The sequence below is a fragment of the Marmota monax genome, unplaced genomic scaffold (genome assembly GCF_021218885.2).
Source record: "Marmota monax isolate L192 unplaced genomic scaffold, Marmota_monax_Labrador192_F-V1.1 WCK01_AAM20220418_F8-fsc00025, whole genome shotgun sequence".
Classification (NCBI taxonomy): domain Eukaryota; kingdom Metazoa; phylum Chordata; class Mammalia; order Rodentia; family Sciuridae; genus Marmota; species Marmota monax.
The window spans coordinates 9796663-9822327 of record NW_026691950.1 but is presented as its reverse complement, the minus strand read 5'-3'; the positions used below and the strand labels follow the sequence as shown (position 1 = coordinate 9822327).

The window sequence follows — 25665 nt, the reverse complement described above, 5'->3', positions numbered from 1 at the left end:
ATTTATCCTTGTCTATTAATGCCTCATGACAGAGTTTACAGGAAGAAAAAGTCTACACTGCCTGACTGTGAAGCCAGTAGCACTGCCTAGAAATGAAAGATCAGGCACAACACTGGAAGGCTTGCTTCTCCCTGGATATGGACATGTGAAGGAAAGCCATCTTCTTCCAAGAGCAGGCATGATTTGGTTCTGGGTGTCTAGCCTGGCGGTAACCTATTCTACCTGCAAGTACTTGCAAAACACTGAAGAAAAGGCACGCATCTCGTCAGTCCACAGGAAGTGTACACTCCAAAATAACGTCTTCTCCAAGAAACACTTCATACTAGCTTTTCTACCATCTGCTTCTTCATGAACACTGGTATCACCTGGCTTTCGCTTACTCCTACCTTTCAAGAGTAGTACGTTTTTGGTAAACATTGTAAGTTAATTCACTTTTCCAACTTTTTCTTATTGATGAACGCTTTCTGTTAAAAGATTCAAAAATCACTGTGTCTGTGTAAAACTTAATCATATTAGAGTCTCAAACCATCCCAAGTTCAGCAATATACTCTTCTATTTATTCAAAACATTATCTTCTAGCTAAGAAGCATGACTTCCTTTTCTGTCTTTCCACTCTAAGCATCAGCATAAGTGAGTGGTTGTTGTAGAGCCATTTTTACAAAGAACCCATGCCTCTTTGCCCCCCCCTAAAGTCACCACAGCCCAGGCACTCTCTGACTTACTGCCCTGCTCACAGCCACCTCACAGCAGGGATGCAACCAACTGGGACTTGGGAAGGAAGTTCCCAAGGACCACACACAGTTCAGCCCTTCCAGGCATAACCACCTAGAACCCAGGATGACAGGAAAGTTTCAGGCTACAGAAGAAGCAATGTTTTAATGCCATGGAAAACAAGTTTACTTAAAATAATAGTTTACCAACATGAACTAAATCAACCAAATACACAGACAGCACAATTAAGGCTATTTCTTCCAGATCAGATCCCTGTCCCCACTCTACCCTCACTGGCAGATCCTAACTATGCAAGAGCAAAAACCAGAAATTTTAAAGTTATGCTGATGCATAATAATATACTAAGGTACATCTTGGTTTGTGGGTCCTGTCTAGCTCGCTTGTACATACAGAGCAAGCAGCTAATGCAGTATCTTGTTACAATAAAAACATCTCTCTCAATAAATATTTGTTGAGTGTGTTCTGATGACACACATAAATCAAATTCTGCTTAAAAATCAGTACACGTACAAAGACTTAAAATACCAATGAGTAGATAATATGCCATCATTTCTGATTTTTTTCACCATTTGTCAGCAAAACAAACACTTGACTTTACGTTTCCTGGCAGGCAGAAATTTTTTTTTTTTTTTAAACACAAATATTAGCAGAGTATTTGCTCCTTGAAGTAACTCAGTGGTTAAGTCTTTTTATAATAGAAACACTTAAATCTAAGTAGATATGTTACAAAAATTTGTTTTTATTTGTATCATTTAGACTTAACGAACAACTTGTATCACTTCATCTACTTCAATTAAACTTTATCTTTCAACTACAAAAAAATTCAAAAGTAAATAATGTACACAAGAATATTATGGAGTATTTATTTGCTTCAAATATCAAGACTGATGATGTTTTAACACATCGACAATAATTACAACACCCTCCCCTGACAACCCTATGCTAGGATTCTTAACTCAGGGCCTCATGCAAGCACTCTACCACTGAGCAATGTCCCCAGCACAACTTTTAGAGTATTTACCTTCACAAATCTGAGAGGTGTTTCTAACATTTCTATACTGGATGGGCGGTGGATCTGCAAACAATCCTCTCACTGCTAGGCTCTTTCTTAATGCCGTGGTGTTTGTATGATCCTTAGGGATGCAATAAAAATTGTGTATAGTTTTCAACCCAAGATTATGATTGGAGTTCAGGTTCATTCTTTTTGGTTCAGTATTTAAAAAGAACAAATTAAGTATCTTATAAGTTACCATTTTTTTCCTAAATAAATCAATCAATGAATATATATAGGCTATTTCCCAAATTAAACAATTAGAAATACTGCCAACACTCTTCAACAGGTCTATCCTAGTATTTGCCCCATAAAGGCAACCTGAGTTACCTGGATCAGAGCAAAGGTCCTTTAATGTCTATCCAGCTTGCTCTTTTGATTATAGTTTACTTAAACACGCTATTCCTTAAAAAATAATGCCTCAGTAGGTGCTTCACTGATTTTACATATTTATAAAATATGATCTTGCTTTATGGGCCTCAGTAAAGTGAGTTCCTATCAGAATTGATTTCCTATAAGACATATCAACTCATGTGTCCATTTTCCAATCATCCCCAAACAAATGATTTGCCAAATTAAAAAGTGTTTCTGACTTTTCCAAACTTATATAATAAATGCATATTCCAATACAAAAACCTCACTGCCAAAGGGGAATAAAGGGAAGGGAGCGGGATGGAAATAGGGAAGACAGTAGAATGAATCAGATCTAACTTTCCCTTGCTCATAAATGAATACACGAACAATATAACTTCATATTATGTAAACCCACAAAAATGGGATCCTAATTGGAATGGGTTGCTCTCCATGTATGTGTAATACACTCTACTGTCATGCATATCTAAAAGCAATTTTTTAAAAACTCACTACCTAATTTGTCATTTTAGTGAGCTTGATGTATCGCAGGTTTGGTTCACTTAATGATGTTTTACAGGGCTCATTCTGCCACTTCAGTTATTTTTACATAGCTAGTTAGCCTCACTACTCACTGAACAATGCCATAAAGATTTAATAATTTAAGAAGATAAAAAGATAGCATTTTAAGATATCTTTCCAGTAGCTAGTGTTTTATTTCAATTTTTTTTAACAGATCACTGCACTACTTACCTGCTTGAGTATAAAATTATTAATTTCTAAATGAACAATTTTTATCCTATTTAAAAAGTTTTCCTTTTCCTTTCTTTCTAAATAATATTGACTTCTGACAACTAGAATCAACTTCCTTACACATTTCTTTGTCCCTTTTTTTTTTCCTTTGTTTATTCATTCATTCTATTTTGGGTCACTTCTCCAAGATTAACTACTAATTCTCTCTCTACCTTGGGAGGAAGATTAAGAACACCAAAGAAAAGTGTTAAAGAAGCCTTTTCTGACTTGGGTTTGGCTCTTCCACATGCAATTTTTATAGATGTGGCTCAGACTCTTGTGATGGGACAAGATAGTCAAAGAAGCATCTGAGCAACTAAACCTTCTCAGATTCCAATCATCATAGTTTTACATAGTTAAGTTTTTAAGTCCATTTTGTTGGGTATGAAAATCACAAGTGATGCTTCGTATAACCAGAAAGGAAAATGCCAGACATTCACAAGTCATCAGATACTGTACCCGCCGTATGCAATACACCAACCATCAGACACAGCTGCCATTCCCAAGGGCATAAGAGAGGCATGAGGCCAAATGCTTTTTCCAATTTCCTCTTCCTTAAATATGACTTACAGTTATTAAATTGTCACATATCAGGTTAAATATATGAATGTAAAATTACTATAATTACTCATTTAAATCAAACCTTCAAATTAACAATATAATGTGTAGAATTCAGAACTTAAGAAGCTATATTACCATATCTTAAAGAAATACAACTTTAGGGCTTTACAAATGCAAAATTGTTTTAAAAATAAAAACTATTTTAAACATAGTTTAAAAATAAAACAATACTAAAGAATAAGATGAAAAATAAATCCTCATAGATCCACAAACATCATTTCAGAATGAGAAACAAGTGTTTTTTTCCCCTTAGCTATTAAGACTGGCCCTGAAAATTTTATTCCAGCATTACTGAAAGTAGCTAAAAGTTAAATATACAAATGTGTGTTATTAAGAGCCTAGAAAAAATATATTATAATGTATCTATGAACTAGAAAATTTATGTAGCCATTTAAAATGAGAGAAGATGCTTTATAAATGTGCTACTATAAAGACACACAGTGCCCTAGAATATTCCTGCCCCCTTGTCTCATTCCTCCCTGAAAGCAGGAATATCTGGTCTAATTAGTGATCCACAGAGAGGAAACTGAGCAGAGAGCCCCGCCCCTTGAAGCAACTGTCAGATCTGCTTGCTGGCAGATATATGAAACCTTCCACCATCACAGTAGGTGGTATGAGAGGGCAGCAGATATGCCAGCCTATACTTAACCTAGTTGTGGCTAAGCCTTAAAGAGAAATACTGAAAAGCTTGATTAGTCTTGCTGCACATCTCAGCAAGTTTTCCAACAAAACTGTTACTTTTTAATCTCTTTCTTATGCATAATTTTCAATTGATTCTGAACCAATCTAAGGGGGTGGGAGTCCTAAATCAATGACCCACGAGATTAAATAAAATTAATTAAATGAAAAAAAAATCCAATAATATACATAGTAAATCATGAATGCTAAATGAAAAAAACAAGCATATATACAAGTATATATGCATGCATAAAAATATCTGAAAGAATCAACATTAAATAGTGCACTGGGGAAATAGGGTGGGATTGGGAGACATGAATCTAATCTCCAATGTGTTGGTATGAAGAAGTAAGGCTTTTGGGAGGGTTCTATCCTCATGACTGGGAGTAGTTCCCTCATAAAAGCAGCCCAAGGAGTTGCCTCTCCCTCCCACAATGTGAGGATGCAGCAAGAAGAGCTAACACTGAGGAACGGGCTTTCATCAGATACAGAATTTGCTGGTGCCTTGATTTTAGACTTCCCAACATTCAGATCATGAGTCATCAATTTCTGTTGTTCATAAATTACCCCATCTAAAGTACTTTGTTATAGTAGTCCAAACAGACTAGAACAAGCCGGAATTCATATACTGTGCAGTAACTTTCTAATTTTAAAATAGATTTTAGTAATTTTCACTGGAAGTTTAGTGACTATAAACCAAATGCCAGTTTCTCTTTAACAATTTAAAGAAATGGTCTCAAAATATGGTCTCCAGATTCAGGAGGATCAACATCATCTCAAAGCTTGTTAGCAAAGCACACTCTGGGGGCCCACTCATCCCCAATCTACAGAATCAGAAACTCTGGGGGTAGAGCCTGACAACCTGTTTTAAATAAGCCCTCCTTAGGAGACTATCATGCTAGCTACACTTTGAAGAGCGCAGGGCTAGAGAGTAACTGTGAATAATCTAGCTTCAGTGTTCTCATTCATAAGTCCTCATTTCCTATACAACACACACACACACACACACACACACCCCCCTACCTTTCAAATCAAATCACATTTTCAGCTGAATTAACCAAAAAATGAGATCTTAAGACCACTAGAGAATTTTTAGCCCCTTTAAAGGAATTAAAGTGCTTTTCCATAAACCAGCACCCCAGAATAGATTTCTTCTAGGAAGGAGCTGAAATATGGCTGCCTTCACTACACCCTGAAAGATCTCCTCAACCAAGTACTTGTTCATGGAGTGTTGCGATAACACAGAGCATTAATGGCTAGTATTTCTCTTTCATAATTTGTATTAGTAAGGGTATTTAAAATTAAGCAGTCAGTACTTGGAAGACTAAAGGTGGGAGGATCCAAGTGCAAGAACAGCCTGGGCAACTAAAGAGAGACCCTGTCTCAAAAGAATAAAGAAAAAAAATTAAGAAATGTTAGCATTTACAGATACCTGTTTGGTGATCGTCTTGGCCAACGTCTTCTGTTAAATTCTGCAAGAAATACATTCATTATTACCAAGAAATCACATAGCATACAGCCAGTTTTATACGCAATTGCTATCTTATCCACAATTGAAAATTTTTCAGCAAATACACTTGCACAAAATGAATAGTTCATCTTTTTTTTTAAACATTTTATTATTTTTTTTAGGTGTAGATGGACACAACAACACAATGTCTTTCATTTTTTATGTGGTGCTGAGGATCGAACCCCAGTCCCGCCTGTGCTAGGCGAGCGCTCTACCACTGAGCCACAATCCCAGCCCATAGTTTTATCTTTAAATGACTGACTTACTAGTTTATTAAGGGTGTGGTAGATCTTATGAATATTTGCCAGTGTTGAGAGATGAGAGTTCAGCTGAAAGTCTTTAAAAGAAAAAAGAAAAAATTCACTGTCATCTATTTCCACACTACAGAGACTATTTAAAAAAGTAAAAATAAACAAATGTTTTGATATCAATTAATTTATATTTATATATACAAAATGACATGCAATTACTGACCTGCCTCCTAGAAATAAAGTTTGACAATAATATTAAATTCCCAACCAAATGTTAAAGTTCATGAAATTTTCATGTGGATTCTAAGGTAAAATGAAAATACTACAGTAATTGTAAAATCCTGTCAGCAGGGAACTTGAACTTACTAGAAAGATATAAATGTTAGCAAATAGAAGACAGATCTCGAAATGTGTTCACTTTCTCCTCCCTGTCCCCAGAATTTGTGGTACAATGAGTAAGTCCTGGCAAAACAACGATAGAAAAGCACTCCAAGGCCAGTATTTCTTACAATATATTTATTTTGTGGTTGATTATACAACAGAGAGAACAAAATCTCTCCCATTAAACAAACAGATAAATCAAAGAATTCTCCTGCAGGCCAGAGCCCAATGATGGGTCTATGGGTATAGTTGCAGGCACTGCAATGTTAAAGCGTACCACAGAAGCAGAAATCATACTCCTAAGGAAACAGGCCTAGATCAAAAAATATACCCATGCTTCATCCCCAATCATTTCAGAATTATCTACAGAATCAAAAGACTGATGAAGTTGCTCCATCCTAGAATCCTGCACAATATAAAACTAATAAACTGTTAGTCTTACAAATTTCTCATTTTTGTAAACTATGCTGTCATGTATATTAGGCAGTAAAAATACAAGTTTATCAATAACTTCCTATTTGAAAAAGCATCAATGGAAGTATTTTCATAAAACATTAGGATTTACATTAGTTCCTTTTCTTTTTTCTTTCTTTCTTCTTTTTTAGGTTTTCTTTGTTTTTAGTTGTTGGTGGACCTTTATTTTATTTATGTGTGATGCTGAGAATTGAACCCAGTGCCTCACACGTTAGGCAAGCGCTCTACCACTGAGCCACAGCCCCAGCCTACATGAACTTTTTGATATCACTAATAAGCAGCCCCCAACCCAAGTTCCTTTTCTTTCCAATATAAAGGTTAAAATCTTTGAAAAGATACTATAACTATCCAACCAACAACAATCTAACAAAAAAGAAAAAGAAGCCACCCTTCACTGAAATGTTTTTTGGAATACGCATCAGATGCAAAGAACAGATCCAAAGATGAGATACTACCACATTTTAAGTTGTCTGCTGGGGCTGGACCTTCTGGTACTACTTCACTTCAAATCAAGAAAGCAAGCTGCCTCCCTGCCACTAGTTAGAAAGGTTTATCGGTTCATTTTCTAAGTCTTACTAGGAATCCAGTTCTGGGCAGGCCTATGGGGCAAAGGGATCCAGGATAGCAAAGCCCCTGACATTAACACAGGAGCAGCAAGCCATTATTTATACATATACACACGTACTGCTCAGGCACAGTCACAGCCAGCTAGAATGGTTCAAAGAACCAATTTTGGGCAGAGAGACAGCCAGAGGAGGGCCTCAGGCTCTAAACAGGCCTCAAATAGAGACACATTTTGTTTGGCATCTCAATAATCTAGCCATGCTTAAAATTATGACATTAGTGGCACAGAATCTAGATCTTTCATCTTAATTGGTACAAATGTTCAGAAAAGCATTTGGGGTGTGCAAGTGTGTGTGTGTGTGTGCGCGCGCGTGTGCATGCACTTAATTATGTTTACATTTAATGAACACCAATGATAATCTCTAAAACCAAAATTGACAGCCAAATGAGCCAGAAAGTCCAATTTCTGCAGCCTCCCATCTACTACCACACCATAACCCCCTTCTTGTACTCTCTCAATTTAGAAACAGGAAGACAATACATTCCATTATCACCTTGGAATGTTAATTAAACACTTGGGACCCCCACAAAACCAAAAACTAACACACAAAGTTTGAGGCCACAATAGGAGGAAGAGAGAATGGGGCGCGCCAAAGGTCATACATGCAGTGAGGTCCTCCTAACCCCCATGCTACATTTTGTCATTTCACTGTTCTACTGTTAAGTCAGTGTCAAAATTCACATAAGGGAATCTAAGGGAAGAAGTCAAGTTGTTAAATCTTTCTCTCTCCTTTATACGGCTATGAAAGAAGTAGAAAAGAAACAGAAGATGTCCTCAATCTGGAATTTCAGCTGAGCCCTACCCAACTTCTTTCACCACTCCATCCCACAAAACCCTTCTTTTCAACCTTCACATTCTGTCCAATGCCCTCTCTAATTCCAACAGAGTCCAATGTGCACACATATGTGCGTGTGCACACGCACACTCACTCTGTTCCTGCCCAAAATACCATTTTGTTTTATCACCTCACCTTGGAGTTTTAACTCATGGCTCAAATCTCAGGTCTAACAGTTATTTAACATAAATCCCAATTTCCTTATCTGAAAAATAAGACTATGAAATAATCCTTCATAGTGTTGCTGGAAGGATGAAAATATATCAGACACCTATCATAATACCTATCTGTGTCAGGCACCCATCACAATGTCTGGGACACAATAAATAAAAGCCACTGATGACCACTATATTTGCTTATGGTGTTCTACACACCAAATGGTCATCTAAAATAATATCTACTTTCCCTAGGTCCAACTCAGGTCCAAAGTCAGAAATCCCTTTATGATTGAGCTGCCAGCACCAGATAACATCTCTACAGCCTATGACAGCATTTCTATATTTATATACACCAAGTGATGTTTATAATAATGGCTGCAAGTAATCTCAACACACTGGAAAAAGTACAGGAGTGTTTACAACCAGATTCTGCATGTGAAGTTTCACTTCACACACACAAAGAAGGTGTAACGGTTCATTTCAGAAATCACGTGGTATAAGCCAGCAATTATTCATTTCCATATCCAAACCCTACTCTGACACCACCGACCATCACGTCACCCAAAAAATACATACAAAAAGAAAAAAGAAACCAAAATTAATAATCTTTCTTTAGTTTTACCAACATAAGAAGTTAAGAAGACATGAATTCAGAGGGGAAAAGGACAAAAATAGCATTAAAAGATAAATTCACAAAGGTTAACACATATTGGATTTATGGTTCATCTGTTCAGTGCTCAGGGCAAGTAATAGACCTTGAAATCTAAAACAGATTTCACATCCTTAAGGCATAGATGTTAGGGGTAAAGATCAAATGCTTTACAGAGAACATATTTAAGGAAAGCACTAACTGATTCATAAAAATCTCCTTCTGCTCATATTTCAATTCCAAAGGATAAATGCCAGGTTAAGTCAACTGTATTCCATGATCCAATGGCTTTCCACAGTAAGGTGGTGTCTGGGCTTGATTCTCCTGAATGACAAGCACAGCTCTATAGTCCTACATTAAAAGCAACGACTGGCTTTGCAAAGAGGCATAGCCTGCTTGACAAATAGCTTGCCTAAAGGATCTTCAGGATATTTTTTAAACTATCCACAAATGCAGACTGACCACAAAATTATATAGTTTATTTTCCATTTTAATTCAAATTCACTATGCACAATATAAAAGAAAAATGAACACCACTAAGGAGGTCAAAGTCCATTTTCCTAAACTATCCTCTCCACAGAATGGGTAAGTTCAGACAATGACTGTCAAACAAAAGAATTAAATATGAAAGTAATTTTGTTAATTTGGCCCCTGAGGGCCAAAAAAAATTTAAATATATAAAAAGCAAAAGCTTTCCTTTATACTCTAATAGTCCCTTATAAAATATAACTGGGAGAAGATCTCACTTATAATAACAACAAAAAGGAATAAACTTCAGTATGTAAGATACAAGTGAAGAAACAATAAAAGTTTGCTGAAAGACATAAATGTAGATAGAGCCATTACATTCCTGGAATGGAAAGACTCTAACTGTAAAACAATCACTTCTCCCCCTTCATTAAACTATACAAACTGAATGCAATCAAATACCTATTCCACCTGCCCTGCAGTTCTTCAGCCCCCAAAAAACATAGGGAAAGCAGTCAGGCAAGCTTGGTAGACTGATTTTTTTAAAGTTTATGGAAAAACAACATGTATGATGGCCAAGAAACTGTTGATAAAGAAGAGTGAGGAAGAACTTACTCCATCTGATATCAATAGATATTATAAAGCAGAGGTTGATAAACCCTCTGGTAAAGGGCCCAGGTCGTAAATATTTTAGGCTGCCTGGGCCTCTTTGATCTGTTACAACTACTCAGCCAGCCATTGTAGCTCAAGAGCACCCATAAATAATACATAAATGAGCATGGTTGCATTCCAATAAAACTTTATAAATAAGCTGGGTGGTAGACTACATTTGGTCTGTAGGCTTTAGTGTGCCAATACCTGGTATAAAAATACAGTAACTACAGCAGTATGGTATGTGTGCAGGAGGATAAATCCATGAAAGGAGTTGATAAACATGTTTGTATGTTTCCATGTATGTATAAGTAAACATATATAATTAATGTAATTAAATATCATGTGAAAATCAATAGAAAACAGTAATTATTCAGTAACAGATGGGTAAATGGCTAGCCTGTGGAACAAACTAAAATTAATCCTAATCTCATCCCAAAGTTACAAATGAAAGGGAAAGCTATTCATGACAAAAGAAAATGCCCTATCACAGGCTCAGGACCCTGCACACTCTGCTTCTACTCATCTTCCCCTTGCTCATTCTGCTTAGGCACAGTGACTTCCTGCTGTTAAGTGGACACTCCCAAGCACACTTATACCTCAGAGCCTTTGTACATGTTGTTCTCTTTGCTTTGAATGCTCATCCCTCCAGTAACAACACAACTTGCTCTCACACATTATCAGGTTGCCATTTAAATATCACCTCCACAAAGAACCTTGGTAGGTCAAAAAACAGGATCCTTTCTTCACTCTACCACCACACCATGTTTTACTTCTCTTTATGGCATTTGTACACCTGACACTATATCACATACCTGTATTATATGTATTATAATGTTACTTCCACAAAGGCCAAGGATTTGATCTTGTCCACTGCTATGTCCCCAGTGCCTAGAATAGTACCAGCACATATTAACTGTTCGATAAACATTCAGTAAATGATTCAATGCAGATATAAAGGTACCAAGACTTAAACTTGATATGTTCAGAGGATTTCAAGTGACTTTCAGATTTAAGAAGTGTCAGGTTAAGAGAGAGAGAGAGAAAGAGATTCAAAAGAAAAGCAAAGATCAGAAAATAAAGAACCTACTTTTGAGTTTAGATTGAATATCCTTAAAATATATAATTCTACCAGAGGGATGCAAATTTAAGAGATAAACATGGCACATTCAAGCAACACCAACTCTACTCAATGGTAATATATCTACAACAATTTTACATGATTATGGCATGATACTGTAAAGAAATTTCAACACGCTGAGTGCATACATAATTCCAGAACCCTGGAAGTGCCTACCTCACAAACCTGTGCACTGCAGAGCGTTGCTGGAGAAGTATGAAAAGCACTCCTGTGGAAGTCTGGATGCTGTGGGAGCATTCTAATTAGGAATCTGCTAGAGAGACCACTCTAGGACAAGAGTGTAACATGGATGAGGCAACCTGGATCTAGAGTGGCCATTTATGGAGAGAACTGGAAGTGACTGAGGTGGGAAATAAATAAGTAGGGCCTCAAGTTAGACAATGGCAGTAAAAGTGGAGAGGAAAGATCCTCCATACACTGGATTTGCAGAAAAGAGCCACATAACTCAAGTAAATTCAATTTTATTCACTTTGGGAGGGAGGGGCATTTCAGTTGTCCCATTAACTGCATTAACTGCCCTCTTTTCTATTTAAACTAAGATGTGACACATGAATAGTCACTCAGTTTCAGTTTTTACAGGCCAATCTTAGTGCATCACAACACTGTATGAGTCTAGTATTTAAAGAGATGCATTTTTCATAAAACATGGTCCCTAAATGCCTGCCAGGTGCTTCAACTTAGGAGCTAGTGATCTGTTACAACACTGGAAGAAGGAAATGACTGTGCTGGATTCATCCAAGCTATTCTCCAATGGGGTGCCTTCTGCAATTATTTTCAGTGGTATTTTTAATACAGGTGATGTGCACCTTAAATAGGAGCCTTAGAAACAATTTCTATATAAAATGTGATTGTACTACAAGAATAAGACCAAGTGGAGTGCATATGGGAGGTGAGAGAGAAGACCTCCTCCACGCCATGCACTTGCATCGGATTCTCTTTGTTGTAGTAGCCCAAGCAGGATCAGACAGCTAGCTGGCTGTGGCCAGGCTGGGAATAAATCACATCTTCTAACTGCTAATCTAAAGCTAGCTCTTTCTTTTATTCTAGCTTAACTTTTTTGTTAAGCTATTTTCACACTCCATGAAGGGAAAAAAGCAGCAGCATTTCCTACCCAAAGTTGTTAATCATCAAGTCCACAAACTTAAAGTAATTAAATATTAAAACTTAAAGTAATTAAATTACAACTGGATAAAACAATCTATCAACTTTTTTTAAGAGAAAAAAAAATGGGCCAGAGTAATAAGAGAAAGAAATAAAAGGCACCCAAATAGAAAAGGAGGAGGTTAGATTATCCCTTTTTGCAGATAATATGATATTATTTATAGAAAAATCTAAGGATTCCACCTTGCCATGCTATGATTAGAACTGGCATGAATTCGATAAGACTGCAGATACAGAAACAACATACTAAAAGCAATAGTTCTTTTAGGCCCCAATAACAAAATTACTGAGAAAGAAATCAAAAAAGCAATCCCATTTACAGCACTACAAAAAATGAAACAACAAAAACCTAAAAATAAATTTAACAAAAGAGAATGATCTTTAGGATGAAAATTACAAAATTCTGATGAAAGAAATTGAAGCACACACAAAAACATGGAAAGACATCCATGTTCATGAACTAGAAAAATTAATATTGTTAAAATGTCCATACTACCAAAATGATCTAGAGATTCAACACAATTGCTATCAAAATATTAATGACCTTCTTTACAGAAATAAAAAACAATCATAAAATTGGTGTGGAACCACAGAAGACCCTGAATAACCAAAGTAATCTTGAGCAAAATGAACAAAGCTAGAGATTATAGTACTTAACATTAAAACATAGTACAAAACAATAGTAACCAAAACAGCACAATACTGGCGTAAAAACAGACACAGACCAATGGAAGAGAACAGAAAACACAAAAAGAAATCCATACATCCACAGCAAACATTTTCAACAAAGGTGGCCAGAGCATACATTGGAGAAAGTCTCTTTGATACGTGAACATGATACTGAAAAAACTAGATAGCCATACTCAGAAGAAAAAAACTGGATCCCTCTCACCATATATAAAAATTTAACTCAAAGTGAATCAAAGATTTAAATATAAGGCCCCAAAACTATGAAATTACTACAAGAAAACACAGAGGAAATGCTTCAGAATACTAGTCTGGGCAGATTCTTTGGATGACCCCCGAAGCACAAACTGACACATGGGATTACATCAAATTTAACAAGCTTTTGTAAAGCAAAAGAAAACAATCAACAGGAGAGAAAAGACAACCTACTGAAGGAGGAAAATATCTGTAAAGTAGTCATTTGACAAGGGATTAATTGCCAGAATATATAAGGGACTTTAGTCACAGCAGCAAAAAGAAAGAAAAACACATATAATACAATTTTAAAATGGGCACATGAAAAAGAAAAAAAAAAATTTAAGAAAAACAAATGGGCAAATAACCTGAAGATACTTCTCAAAAGAGATTATAAAAATCACTAATAAGTATGTGAAAAACTGCTCAACATCACTAATCATTCAGGGAAACAAGAATCAAAACCACAAAGAGAGGGCTGGGGATGTGGCTCAAGTGGTAGCGTGCTCGCCTGGCATGCGGGGGGTGCTGGGTTCGATCCTCAGCACCACATAAAAATAAAATAAAGATGTTGTGTCCACCGAAAACTAAAAAAAAAAAAATTTAAAAAAAAACACAAAGAGATATCTCACTCTAGGTATAATGGCTATTATCAAAAAGACAAAAAAAAAATTAATGCTGAGGAATTGAAAAAGGGGGAACTTTTTATACACTACTGGTGGGAATGTAAACTGGCACAGTCGTATGGAAAAATGACTAGAAATGATATGTAGACAAAATGATATCTAGAAATGATATGTAGACAAAAGGAAGGTTAGTAGAGGAGGGGTAATAGGGAGAGGGAGGAGGGGAGGAAACAGGGAGAGGGAGGAGGGGAGGAAATAGGGAGAGGGAGGAGGGGAGGAAAAAGAGAGGGGAATTGGGGATTGAAATCAAGTTCCTTCCATGTATGATTTTGTTAAAATGGAGCTAACATCTGGTCCAGCTATCTCACTACCAGATATAGATATATATATAGATATATATATAAAATCTCCAAAGTAAATTAAATCAAAATGTCAAAGAGGTATCTATGTTAGCATGTTTACTGTGGCATTACTCACAACAGCCAAGTTATGCAATCAATCATCATCAAAAGATGAATAAAAATGTGGTATATATGTGTAGAAACACATACACATATGCATATATACATAAGGGAATATTATTGGGTCATAAAAACAAATGTCATTCTGTCGCCTGCAGCCAACATGAGTGTATCTGGAGGACTTTCATGTTTAGCAAAATAAGTCAGCAGAGAGACAAATACTTCATGTTCTTACTTATATGTAGAAGCTAAAGAGTTGATCTCAAAGAAGTACAGAATAGAACAGTGGTTACCAGAGACTGGGAAGGATATGGAGAGGGAGGAGGGATGGATGGAGAGAGGATAGTTAAGGAGTACAGGGGTACAGTTAAGATAGAAAAAAATTTACTGTTCTATATGACAGTAGGATAAATATGGTTGACAACAATCGATAACTAGAAGAGAAGATTTCAAATGTTCCCAGTGCAAAGAAATAATACACATGTAAGGGTTAGATATGGCAATTACCCTGATCTGATCATTATACATTGTATACATGTACTGAAATGTCATCCCATAAATGTGTTCCATTACTATGTGTCAATTAAACACAAAATATATTTTTAAAAGGCATGTACTTGGTATATGAAAATAACATATATTGTTTTTCTGGTAAAAAATGCTGTCCATTTATTTCTGAACCAAACTAGTAAAATTATTTAATAAAGCTAATAAACATTTTTTTAAAAAGAGGGTGCAGAAAAGATATATAATACCAGTGTTATAGACACTTTCTGGTCACTAAAGGTTCATCAAAGTATCATTAGCTAAACTCCAGCTAATCTGTGAGCAATGTTCTCAGATATAAACATCTTAAATACAGCACTATGCACTTAATAAATGCTTTTTGATGACAATGAAAATGATGAAACAAACCTGTAAAGTTTGGTGTCGGGCAGGGTTAAAGTAGTAACTGCTTTAGCAGTTACTCCTCAATTCCCCCCACTCCCTTTGGCACTAGGCAACCATTAATCTACTTTCTAAATCTATAGATCTGCCTTTTGTGGATATATACAATATGAGGTCTTTCATGATCCCAACACTGTATTATGCACATTTACATAATACAGGTAAAGGTAGAATAATGGCCATGTTGTTGCCAAAAAAGTAAAACAAAACTGGAAAAAATTAAAGGTTATCAAAATCAGCATTCATTCTAAATGTCTCTGGGACAGGACAAAACAATCTAGCAGTGCAAGGCTATGCCTCTCTAACTGGGAATCGACATGCAATGCTTAAAGGGTACTCCAAGCCATGGGGTACATAGCCATCTTCCTGACAATTTTACTCTGAGACATGGAAAAAGAAAAAAAATGTTGTTAAAGCCAAGGGCGTACTATAGTTGAGAACCACTGTTCAGGTTTGCCTTGCTTCTTTAAGCCCTCTAGGTTTCAGATAGACCCAGGATAAGGATGTCAATGATGTTGAGTGGAGACCTCGGTGCCAACTCAGAAAGGACATGTCACAACCTGATTTCAATTACTGAAAATCTGGATGTCTTAGTGCAGCATAAAAGAAAAGAAATCAAGTCCTTATGAGACCCCACATGATATCTTATAGAACCCCACTCTTTTGGACGTGTTCACTGTTATTCCAGCTACACTCTTCCTCGTATATTCAGGAATGGCATTTACTATGTCCTTTCCTTCAATGACACTTGATATTGACAAGGCATAACAGTTGTCTTTGTCTTCACTGAAGTATCTATTCAAATGTCACTTCATCAGAGAAGTCTCCTTTACCTTCTCTATCCAAAGCAGTACCTTCAACCACCACCGGATTCAGACTTTGTGGCATTTATCACTTCCTGATATATTTTTAAAAGCTTTCTGAAGGTTTAATTCACATACCATATTGCTCACCCATTTAAAGTATATAATCCAAAGGGTTTTAATATATCCAAGAAGTTATACAACCATCACCAAAATCTAATTATGAAACACTTATCACTGCATTAGCAGTTACTCCTCAATTCCCCCCAACTCCCTTCCATACTAGGCAACCATTAATCTACTTTCTAAATCTAAAGATTTGCCTTTTGTGGATATCATACAATATGAGGTCTTTCATGATCCCAACACTGAATTATGTATATTTACAACTTTGTCACTATCCCCAGAGTCAAAGTTTCAGGAGGACAAGGACATTTTTCCTTTCTTCACCACCCTATCCCAATACTTAGAACAGCAAGAGCCTACCTAGTACATTGTAAGTATGAATAAATAGGGGAATTAATGCTTTAAAAAGTCACTGGATTTAGCATCAAGGAGGTTACTCCCATGACCTCAGCAAAGATTGCAATGACAGAACTGAGGTCAAAATAAACTGAGATGAGGAAACAAAATATGCCAACCATGGACAACCTGTTCAAGAAGCGTGGCTTTGAAGGGGAGACTAGATATGCTTGTGGACTTGATGGTATGTGGAATACAGGTTTTTATATGGCAGGACTTGAGCATGTTTAAAATGCCAATCTTAGATTTGCTTAATATCCTGAAAGGCTACCATAGCCAGAAGATAAAGAGGCAGGTCAGACCACAAGTCAGTGCAGACCTATATCTGAGCTCAACAACACAAAGCATATGTGTTTTAAAGTATGAAATGCAATTTTAAAAAATTACATTAAAATAAAGACATAAATTGGCATGAACATACTTTATATACAAAGATATGAAAAATTGTGCTCTATATGTGTAATAAGAATTGTAATGCATTCTGCTATAGTGTTTTTTAAAAATAAAATCAATTAAATAAAAAATAAGTTCTACCTCAAAATGACTTAAATATAAGATCTACTATCATAAAGTGAAGCATACTTTAGTTGAAACTATAAAAAGGAGTGTTTTAAATGATCTACAATACCAATTTACAATTTTGCATACCAATTGATAAGTTTATATGAGATGGGACAGGTCTTAGTTTCATTTGTAAAATAAACATTCATATTTGAGGCTAAGTTATTAAAACAAAGATTTGAAATGACTTTTCCATACTGCAAGACAAGAAAAATCCACAAGCTAGGTTTATGGATCAGTTTCACACTACATGGATTTCATCTAGAATTAACAATTTCTTTTTCTATAAAAAGCATGACAGTGCCTGCCCCATAAGGATATTGGAAGGATTAAATGAGTTACTGCTAATGTGTGCTTAAAACAGAACCTGGCACAGAATAGGCACTGCCCTGGTATTGGCTATTATGTCAGAAGGTGAGCAGGAATGGTCTGCCTACCTCCCAGGGTGGGGACACTGAAGAGCTGCTGCACCTTTTCAGCCCTCTCCCTTAGGGCCAAACCACCAAACCCATCTATCTCACTAATCTTCTTAAGGAATCCATACAGGATTGGCTATACAGGAGACTCACCTAGGGAGCTCACAAAACACTGATGCCAAGGTCCCAACCCAGATCAATTAAATACAAATGGAAGTGAGTGGTCAATCTTTTCTCAAGCAGCCCCAGGTGATTCTAATGTGCAGCACCTGTAACTCAATTCTACCCTGCCAGCAGCCAAGCTGCCCCTAGGACAACCTCTGTGGAGGCCCCACAGGACTCTAACTCACTCGGGGGTATCCTATCAGTGCATGGAATAAAGGTCAAGGTCCAGGGGAAAGGCTCAGGACTGAAAAAGCCAGGTGACAGCAAAAGAAAACAAAGGTAGCAGGGGAAGGAGGTATTAGCTTCATTCACCTCATCAATAAATATTTGCTACTTACAAGGCACAAAAGCCAAAAAGGGGTGCTTAGAGAAAGGGAAAACTGATAAGGAAACCAGGTCACTGCAGGTGACTCAGCATTTTCAACAAGCACAACATCCAAAGTGAAAGCCATCCAAGCAAACCACACCTGGCTTTTTCCTCCCAAGTCTCTCACAAAACCCACAGAAAAGGACAGGAGAACCAGCCACCCAAGAGAAGGGGGTGCCCACCCAGCACACTGCCCTGCTGGTGCCATATTCAAGGAGACAGTCACCTAAGGACATACAATTTGGTTACATTCCCAATGTAACAAGGTAAAAAGGCTCTAGATTCCTTCCCACCCCACCTACCCACTGAAAACACAGATCCATGGGTCAGTCAGAGGAAAAGTCATACTGAAATATTGCTAATATTACAAGGTCCCAGACTTAGCGGAGAGTAGGTGAGCTGTGGCATCAGGGCCTGGGTTAGAATCCCAGTAGTGCTGTGTCCTAGCTGAGTTCCCCTGCACACGGTACCCAACCTAACATAGCCTGCCTCCGTGTTCCCCATACACAGCTGGAGTAACTCACAGGCTCCTCTCCACAAAGATACTCAGAGCATGAAATGAGATGATACAGTCAAAAACACTTAGCACTGTGCAGGCCCCTATCACGCTCCAAATGAGGCTAATTATTTTAATTCCTATAAGGCAGAAGAGACTAAGACACACAAAACCTAAAACAGCAAAAAGTAAAGACAGGGCAGAGGAATAACAAGATGATGCATCTTTAAAACTATTAATTCAGTAACCACTAGACTTGACTCTGTACAACTATCCTCAATTTCCTGTTTAATTAAGAATGAGTATTTTGTAGTCAAATTTTGGAAATGGCATCTGTAGAGAAGAGATATTAAGAGGGGAAAATACTTAAATTTACCCTAAACTACAGGAAGAAAATAATTTCAAAAATGTTACACAAAAGCTATCGGCAGCTCTACTAAGAAATCTTATATTTCCTAGCTTTTCTGCAAGTGAGATATCTCCTGAATTTAAATATAAGTTTCAAGAGTATTTCAATACACATCTAAAATAAATAAAATCTAAGAAGACAAAAATGACTATTTCATCAGCAAGTTAATATAGAAATACTTTTCCTTGCCATAATTCTTCAGTTGCCCAGTGAGATCTGGTTTTTTAAGTGCCTATTGTCTTATAAGCAGACCAACAGGAAAGGGGATAAAGAGGAATGTAAAAGAAGGCATCTGAAATCCCAATCCTGACCATTCCAAGAAGAAAAGAACCAAAAGCAAAATGGAGATAACCGTATCAACCTGCTCTGCTATCATCATTCACAAGCCAAGAAAAAAAAAATGGAATTTCAAAATGCTCAAGGGGTTACACAAAGTATTAAATGAAAAGCACAAATAAAATGTCAAGAATAATTTCATTGGTAGTGGAGAGACACCCCAGATCCTGGAGTCAGAATGCCTTAGAAACTCAGTTCCCCACTTCCAAGCTATGTGACCTTGAGAACAGTACAACTTTCTAAACCTGTGAACTGGGGATAACAAGAGGCCCAAATCCACTTTGAGGGTGGGTGGGTGGGTGGGGGGGTGTTGTGAGGATCCCATGCCCGTGTTTGTCCCCCCAGGCCCTTGCACCCTCCTTTTCTCCTGCACCCCACCTCGGACCACCCTCCCCCCCAGCTTCACCTGCCCTGTGCCCCTCCTCTCAGGCCTCACCCTCCCCTGCACTCCAGCTCACCACACACTCTTCCCGCTGCCTCAGCTCTCCTTCCCACCCTTGCTGTTCCCTCAGCTCAGGAGCCCACCCTCCTACCCACCTGACTCCGCCTGACCCAGCAGCTGTCATCCATTGAGACTTCACCTGTCCATTACTTCTCGGCTCTAACTGAACTCCCCGGAAAGAACACTCCTTAAACACTGGCCCCCACGCTCCTTCTCCATCTTGTTTGTTATAGCAGCACTGGCAACAAGAACCCCTCAGATGTTTGCTGAATGGCTGAGTAAGGGAATGTCTCACTTGAGTCTTCTTTCTTTCCTGTAACCTCTTTTCCTCTCAACTGGTTCCTTGTAAGGCCTTTACACAGTAATCAGCAACAAAAACACTTCATGTGTTTTAGCTCATTTACTCCTCAGGACCACTTCTGATCTTGCCTCCTACTTCTTTCCCCTCCACTCTCACCCAACTACTCCCAGCACATCATCTCCTTGCTGTCCCTCATATCCAGGACTCTCCCTGCCAGAGCCTCCACAATGATGTTCCCTTTGCCTGGAGTGGCCCCTTCCCCATCAAATTTTAATACCTTGTTAGTGAGGCCTTCCCTGAGCACAGTATTTAAAACTACAAACCCCTCTAAAACACACACACACACACACACACACACACGTATATATGTATATCCAGGTGCCTGTGCTCTCCTCTTTACCTCTTTATACAAAATTTACCATGATTTATTTACTACCTGTCTCCTGCCTCACACAAGAATGAAAAAGTCTTGAAAGATGAAGAACAGGACCTGGTACAGAGCAGATGCTTGGTATTAACATTTGGTGACAATACAACTCCATGCCCCACCATAGACAACAAGTAGTTTTATACATGAGGACTCAGCACACAGAGTGGTTGAGTAACTCACCTACAGTCACATACCTAATAGACAGCAGAGCAGGATATGAATTGACATTTTGACTCTAGTGCCCATACCTAACAACTAAGCTTTGCAGCCTACAATCTGATTCACTTGGCAATTAAAAGACATTATCGCATCAAAAGAGCAAGTGCTAACAGTGCATATCTTTGGGTCACAGAAAGGCAAGAAAAGTCATCCACTGGAAAACCTTCCAACAGAGCAAGTGATCCAACTCAAGACAATCCCACACAGTAAAATACTAATTATCAGATTTACCATTTACACAGCACTGATATTTTTCTTTAGATTTAACAGTTCAGTTAAATCTAAACTGAGACTTATCATAATTCCTTTTAGTACTATAATTAAGAAGAGCAAAATGACAAATCATCAACTAACATAAAGGAAGCCTCAGGAAGCCAAAAATCTGGTGGTGGGGCTGGAGCAGAAGTACTGGCCTCAAGAGGACACACATACAGAACATGTTCTGTATCTCAACAGTGGTTACAACAGTATATATTTGTCAAAATCCACCCAACCATAATTGGTACAATTTTATAATATGTACATTATACATCAATATAGTTGACTAGAAAATCATTACAACTATTAGACACAGTTTTGGCTAAATGAAATAAATATTACACACACACACACAAATATTTCCACAGCTGATTTTCCCAAGTCTGATCCCAAACAATGCTCTAGCTCCTGAGCATCGATCGGTAATCAGAAAAAACAGTTCCATCTAATGAGATGCAGTGAACTGGTGAACATGTGATTCAACCTGTCTGAATCCAGGCAAAGGCTGCAGGAACCACCTACAAGTGACATTACCTGTGTGCCCCCTTCAGTCCTTTGGGTAACCTCTGAACAGAGCCCACAGGTAGCCAGAATAAAAAAAGGAAACCACTACTCTTCTCCACAAGGGCTTTTACTATGTATTTGACCACTGACAGGTCTAAATACTTAAGTGTCTGAGTTCTTAGTTATCAGCATCAAAAACTAATCCTGGATAGTTTAAACAGAAAAGTGACTTTTCTTAAAAAGGGCTATTGGAGAGCTCACAGATCTCTCAGGAATACAGAGAACTAAGCCTATCAGTTATACAACCAAAAGAACATTGTGAACACATAGCAAGGTACCCCACAGACAGTGCCAGAACTGGCCTGGGCCTCTAAAAATAGAAAGCTGCCACCATTGAACACCCTCCAAAATGGCCTCCATTAGCTCCTGCCTTCTTCCCATCATCTGTCTCCACCTTTAGGTTCACATTTGGGGATGTGTATCTAACCCCCCTGCTAAGGGTAGGAATTCCCAGAGAAAGAGCCAGGGTCCCAGAAAACTGACAATGCACACTATACACACAACCCCTGCTCTGCAAATCTTACTGACATGGGCCAGCAAGTAAAAAAGGTTTCCAAAAATATTCATAAGGGGGAAATAAAAAGAAAGAAAGAAACCTCAATCCAGGCATGGTGGCACATTCCTGTAATTCCAGCAACTCAGAAGGCTGAGGCAAGAGGATCCCAAGTTTGAGGCCAGTCTCGCAACTTGGTGAGACCCTTTTCTCAAAAAAAAAAAAAAAAAAAAAAAAGAGGAAGAAATCCTCAAAGATGGAATAAGAAAAAAAGTCATATCTAGGGGTAATGCTATTTGGAGCAGGCAGGGGTCTTTTCCTAACATTTAGTGGTTTATTCAGCATATTAGTTTCAAAACCCACAAGCCTACCTCCCTACGCTGAAAATAACCCATTAACAATGTTTTCTAAAGAAAAGCAATTCAAAACTGGACTAGCAGGCACTCTAGAAAAAAAACAAATTCTTGGATCTAAACTGTCATACAACGATTTACTAAAACACATAATTCTATCTAAAATGTTTCCATGTCTTCTTAAAACACAATTTTAAATGCATGTTCTTTCTGCTTTAAAGAATAATCCTCAAGAGGTTCCTCTCATAACCTGAATTTCAAAATAAGAAAAAGAATAAGCTATGAAAAGCTATTAACACCAATTCAGGCTGACCAACTGTAGAGTTGGCAGCAATGATGTAGAATTCACTACAGATAATTTTACTTTAAAAATTTACCTCCAACTCATATTTTAGTTTCTAAATGAAAGCCTTTTCATGTTAACTTAAATAAATCCTTAGGAACAGGATATAGTGATAAGACAAAAAGCAAGAAAAGCCTAAATACTCTTCCTAAACAAAAGACCTGCTATCACCACCCTAACCTTCTGCACACAGGACTCTGTGACATCAGATTAGAAATGGACACACACATTCAGACTCCTTCTGTTCCTCCCACATGACCAGCATTTCAATCTCTCCACACCTTCAAGACTGATAACTTAAATAGTATTTTTTAAAAATACTATTTAAATTAATTTGCATATGGCTGACTTTGTGAAAAAAAAAGGTGAAGAATGAAAAAGCAAGTTTGCATTCCCTGGGGGGGGGGGGGAATGTAAGATAATGAAAAAAAGATAAAGAAGCATGCAAAATTTTATAGATAATTCACTAACTATTCAGTAGCTGTTTAAGTTCAATCCAATACATATAAGCACTAGGCAAGGCATCATGCTAGACACTAAGTGGACACAGTCCCCAATCTCAGGGGGTAATAATCTAATTAGGGAGAGGAGAAATTAGTAAGCAAACAGTCACTGTCATGTAACATGAAACTGAGCAACAGAATAGAAGTAGCCAGAAATTTGGAGATCTAAGGGCGAGAGTCCATGAGAGAGAGGGCAAGGTAAAGCAGCTCCATAGCAGCAACCAAGGGCAGTCAGCAGAGGCTGTTCATCCACACCAGAGTCCATATTTAACTAAGCAGCTGGGAGACTCCAAGTTTCTCAAGTAGGCAGGGGGAATCCTAAGCACAAAGATCACTCAAATGGTAATAGAGAAGACAGAGGTTGAGCCTGACAAAAGTACAACTGATTATCACAACCGAAAAATGGGTCAGACCAAAGGTAATGGCCATAGGTGCAGGAAGAAGCATCCTCTCCTTCTCACTACTGGCCAGGGAAAGAGAGGATAAAGAAATGCCTAACTAAGGTTACAGTGTGCGTTAATAAAAGTTACTGCAGTTTCATTAACCAAATGAACAAAATTAATTGGTTTTGGTATCCTCTTTGACTACTGGGAAGCTCAGAGCCAGATACATAGTCTATTTCCAACAGACAGAAAGAATTTTAGTGCACCTTTTAAGTCCATATGCAATTTATTTTCCTTCACTTGATAGGATTTAATATTTTGTAAGTCATCCCTAATTCTTTTAGAATAAAGCAGAAAATACATCAGGAAGATTAAAAAAAAATGAGACCAAGCCAGAGAGAACCTTGTTAAGTAGTTGGCTTAGACGTGTACCTGTTGCCAATCCAGAGCCATCTGAGCACCATCACTCCAATCTAGCAAAAGCCACATTCTATCATAGAAGCTGAAAAATGCCAGTCTTTACTTTCTCTGCCTCCCTCACAACTAGGAGTAGCATGAAATCGTTCGACCAATGACACTGGAACAAAAGTCTCCAGGGCGAGCTTTTGGGGAAAAAAAGCCCTAACAGGGAACTTTAAGGAAATATGCTCCTTCCTTCCCTTCTTTCTTACATAAGCATGATGTCTGGTGCTGCAGCAATCATATTGCAAATGTGAGGCAAAGAGCTTGGATCAAAAGTCAAAATACATAAGAAGAAATGATGCAAAAGAGACAAAAAAGGCCCTCAACAATGTCCCCCACACCTCTAGGAACCACCCCCACCCCCATCAGTAAGCTGCCTTCAAAAGATGTTTCTACAAATGACCAGGATTGGGAGCTGCTACTCCTCCCCCAAGCTTTCTGCAACACCCCGCCATAGAAAGCCTGCCAATATATACAACCTTTATGGGCTGGTGGTAGTGAGCACCTACTTCCATGGTCTTTTGTGAGTTTAATGCAGACAGGCCAAACACACATGAGCACATCACTATATCAAATGCAAACCCATGCTAAGTTAAAAACCTGACAAGATGTGTGCAGAAATAGTGGCATCATGTGTGCCTGCAGGAGCCCACTCTTTTTGTCCTTCAAGCTTTACCCCTCAAGTCCTTGGAGAGCATGCCACAGGCCCAATGCTGTTTTCCATTTCCCTTCTGCTAAAGAATAAGCAATAATAAAGCTCAGATGGTTTTCTTTACTGGCCTCTTCATGATCTCTATCTGGAGCTGAGTAAAGAACCCAGGGCTGAGTTGTGATACTAAGTGCTGGGAAGACTCTGAGAAGCACAAAGAGCCCCATTCTTAATGACATCATTAAGCCACTGCATCAGTCTAAGAAACACCTATTTCTATACTTCCTGCTACTGGACAATAATAAGCCCTATTATTTAAGCCATTTTTAGTTGAGTGTTGCTGCTTGCCAAAAGCACCCTAACTGACAATATAAACTATCAGAAGGTCAGTTTCTGACAAACTTGATTTTTATACTGCTGAGTTAACAGGATCATTAAACATTAATTATTAGCTAAAATTATCAGGAGGATGATTATTATTAAGATGAGAAAAATGCAAACATATATCATACACAGGAAGAAGGCAATATGTTAGTAAGAGCTGCAATAAGTAGGTAAGATAAAAGCAGAAAAGGAGACAATAATAAAGTTTGAAAAAATGATCTGATCAAGTCCAGTAGAGGCACATCTTGGAGCCAGGAATAAAAAATGAAGAGTAAGTAAGTATACAGAAGTCCTCTAAGGTAGAGAGAATGAGGGAACTTT

At 37.7% G+C, this 25665-nt stretch overlaps 1 protein-coding gene across 1 annotated transcript in view; it reads right to left on the bottom strand.

The window, feature by feature from the left end:
* Nucleotides 1-25665, bottom strand: part of Dcun1d4 (defective in cullin neddylation 1 domain containing 4) — a 70698-nt gene that overhangs the window by 42375 nt on the left and 2658 nt on the right. Inside the window, 2 exon segments of the mRNA XM_046459770.1 lie at nt 5658-5697; nt 6002-6072. Coding sequence (XP_046315726.1) covers nt 5658-5697; nt 6002-6072 — 111 coding nt within the window.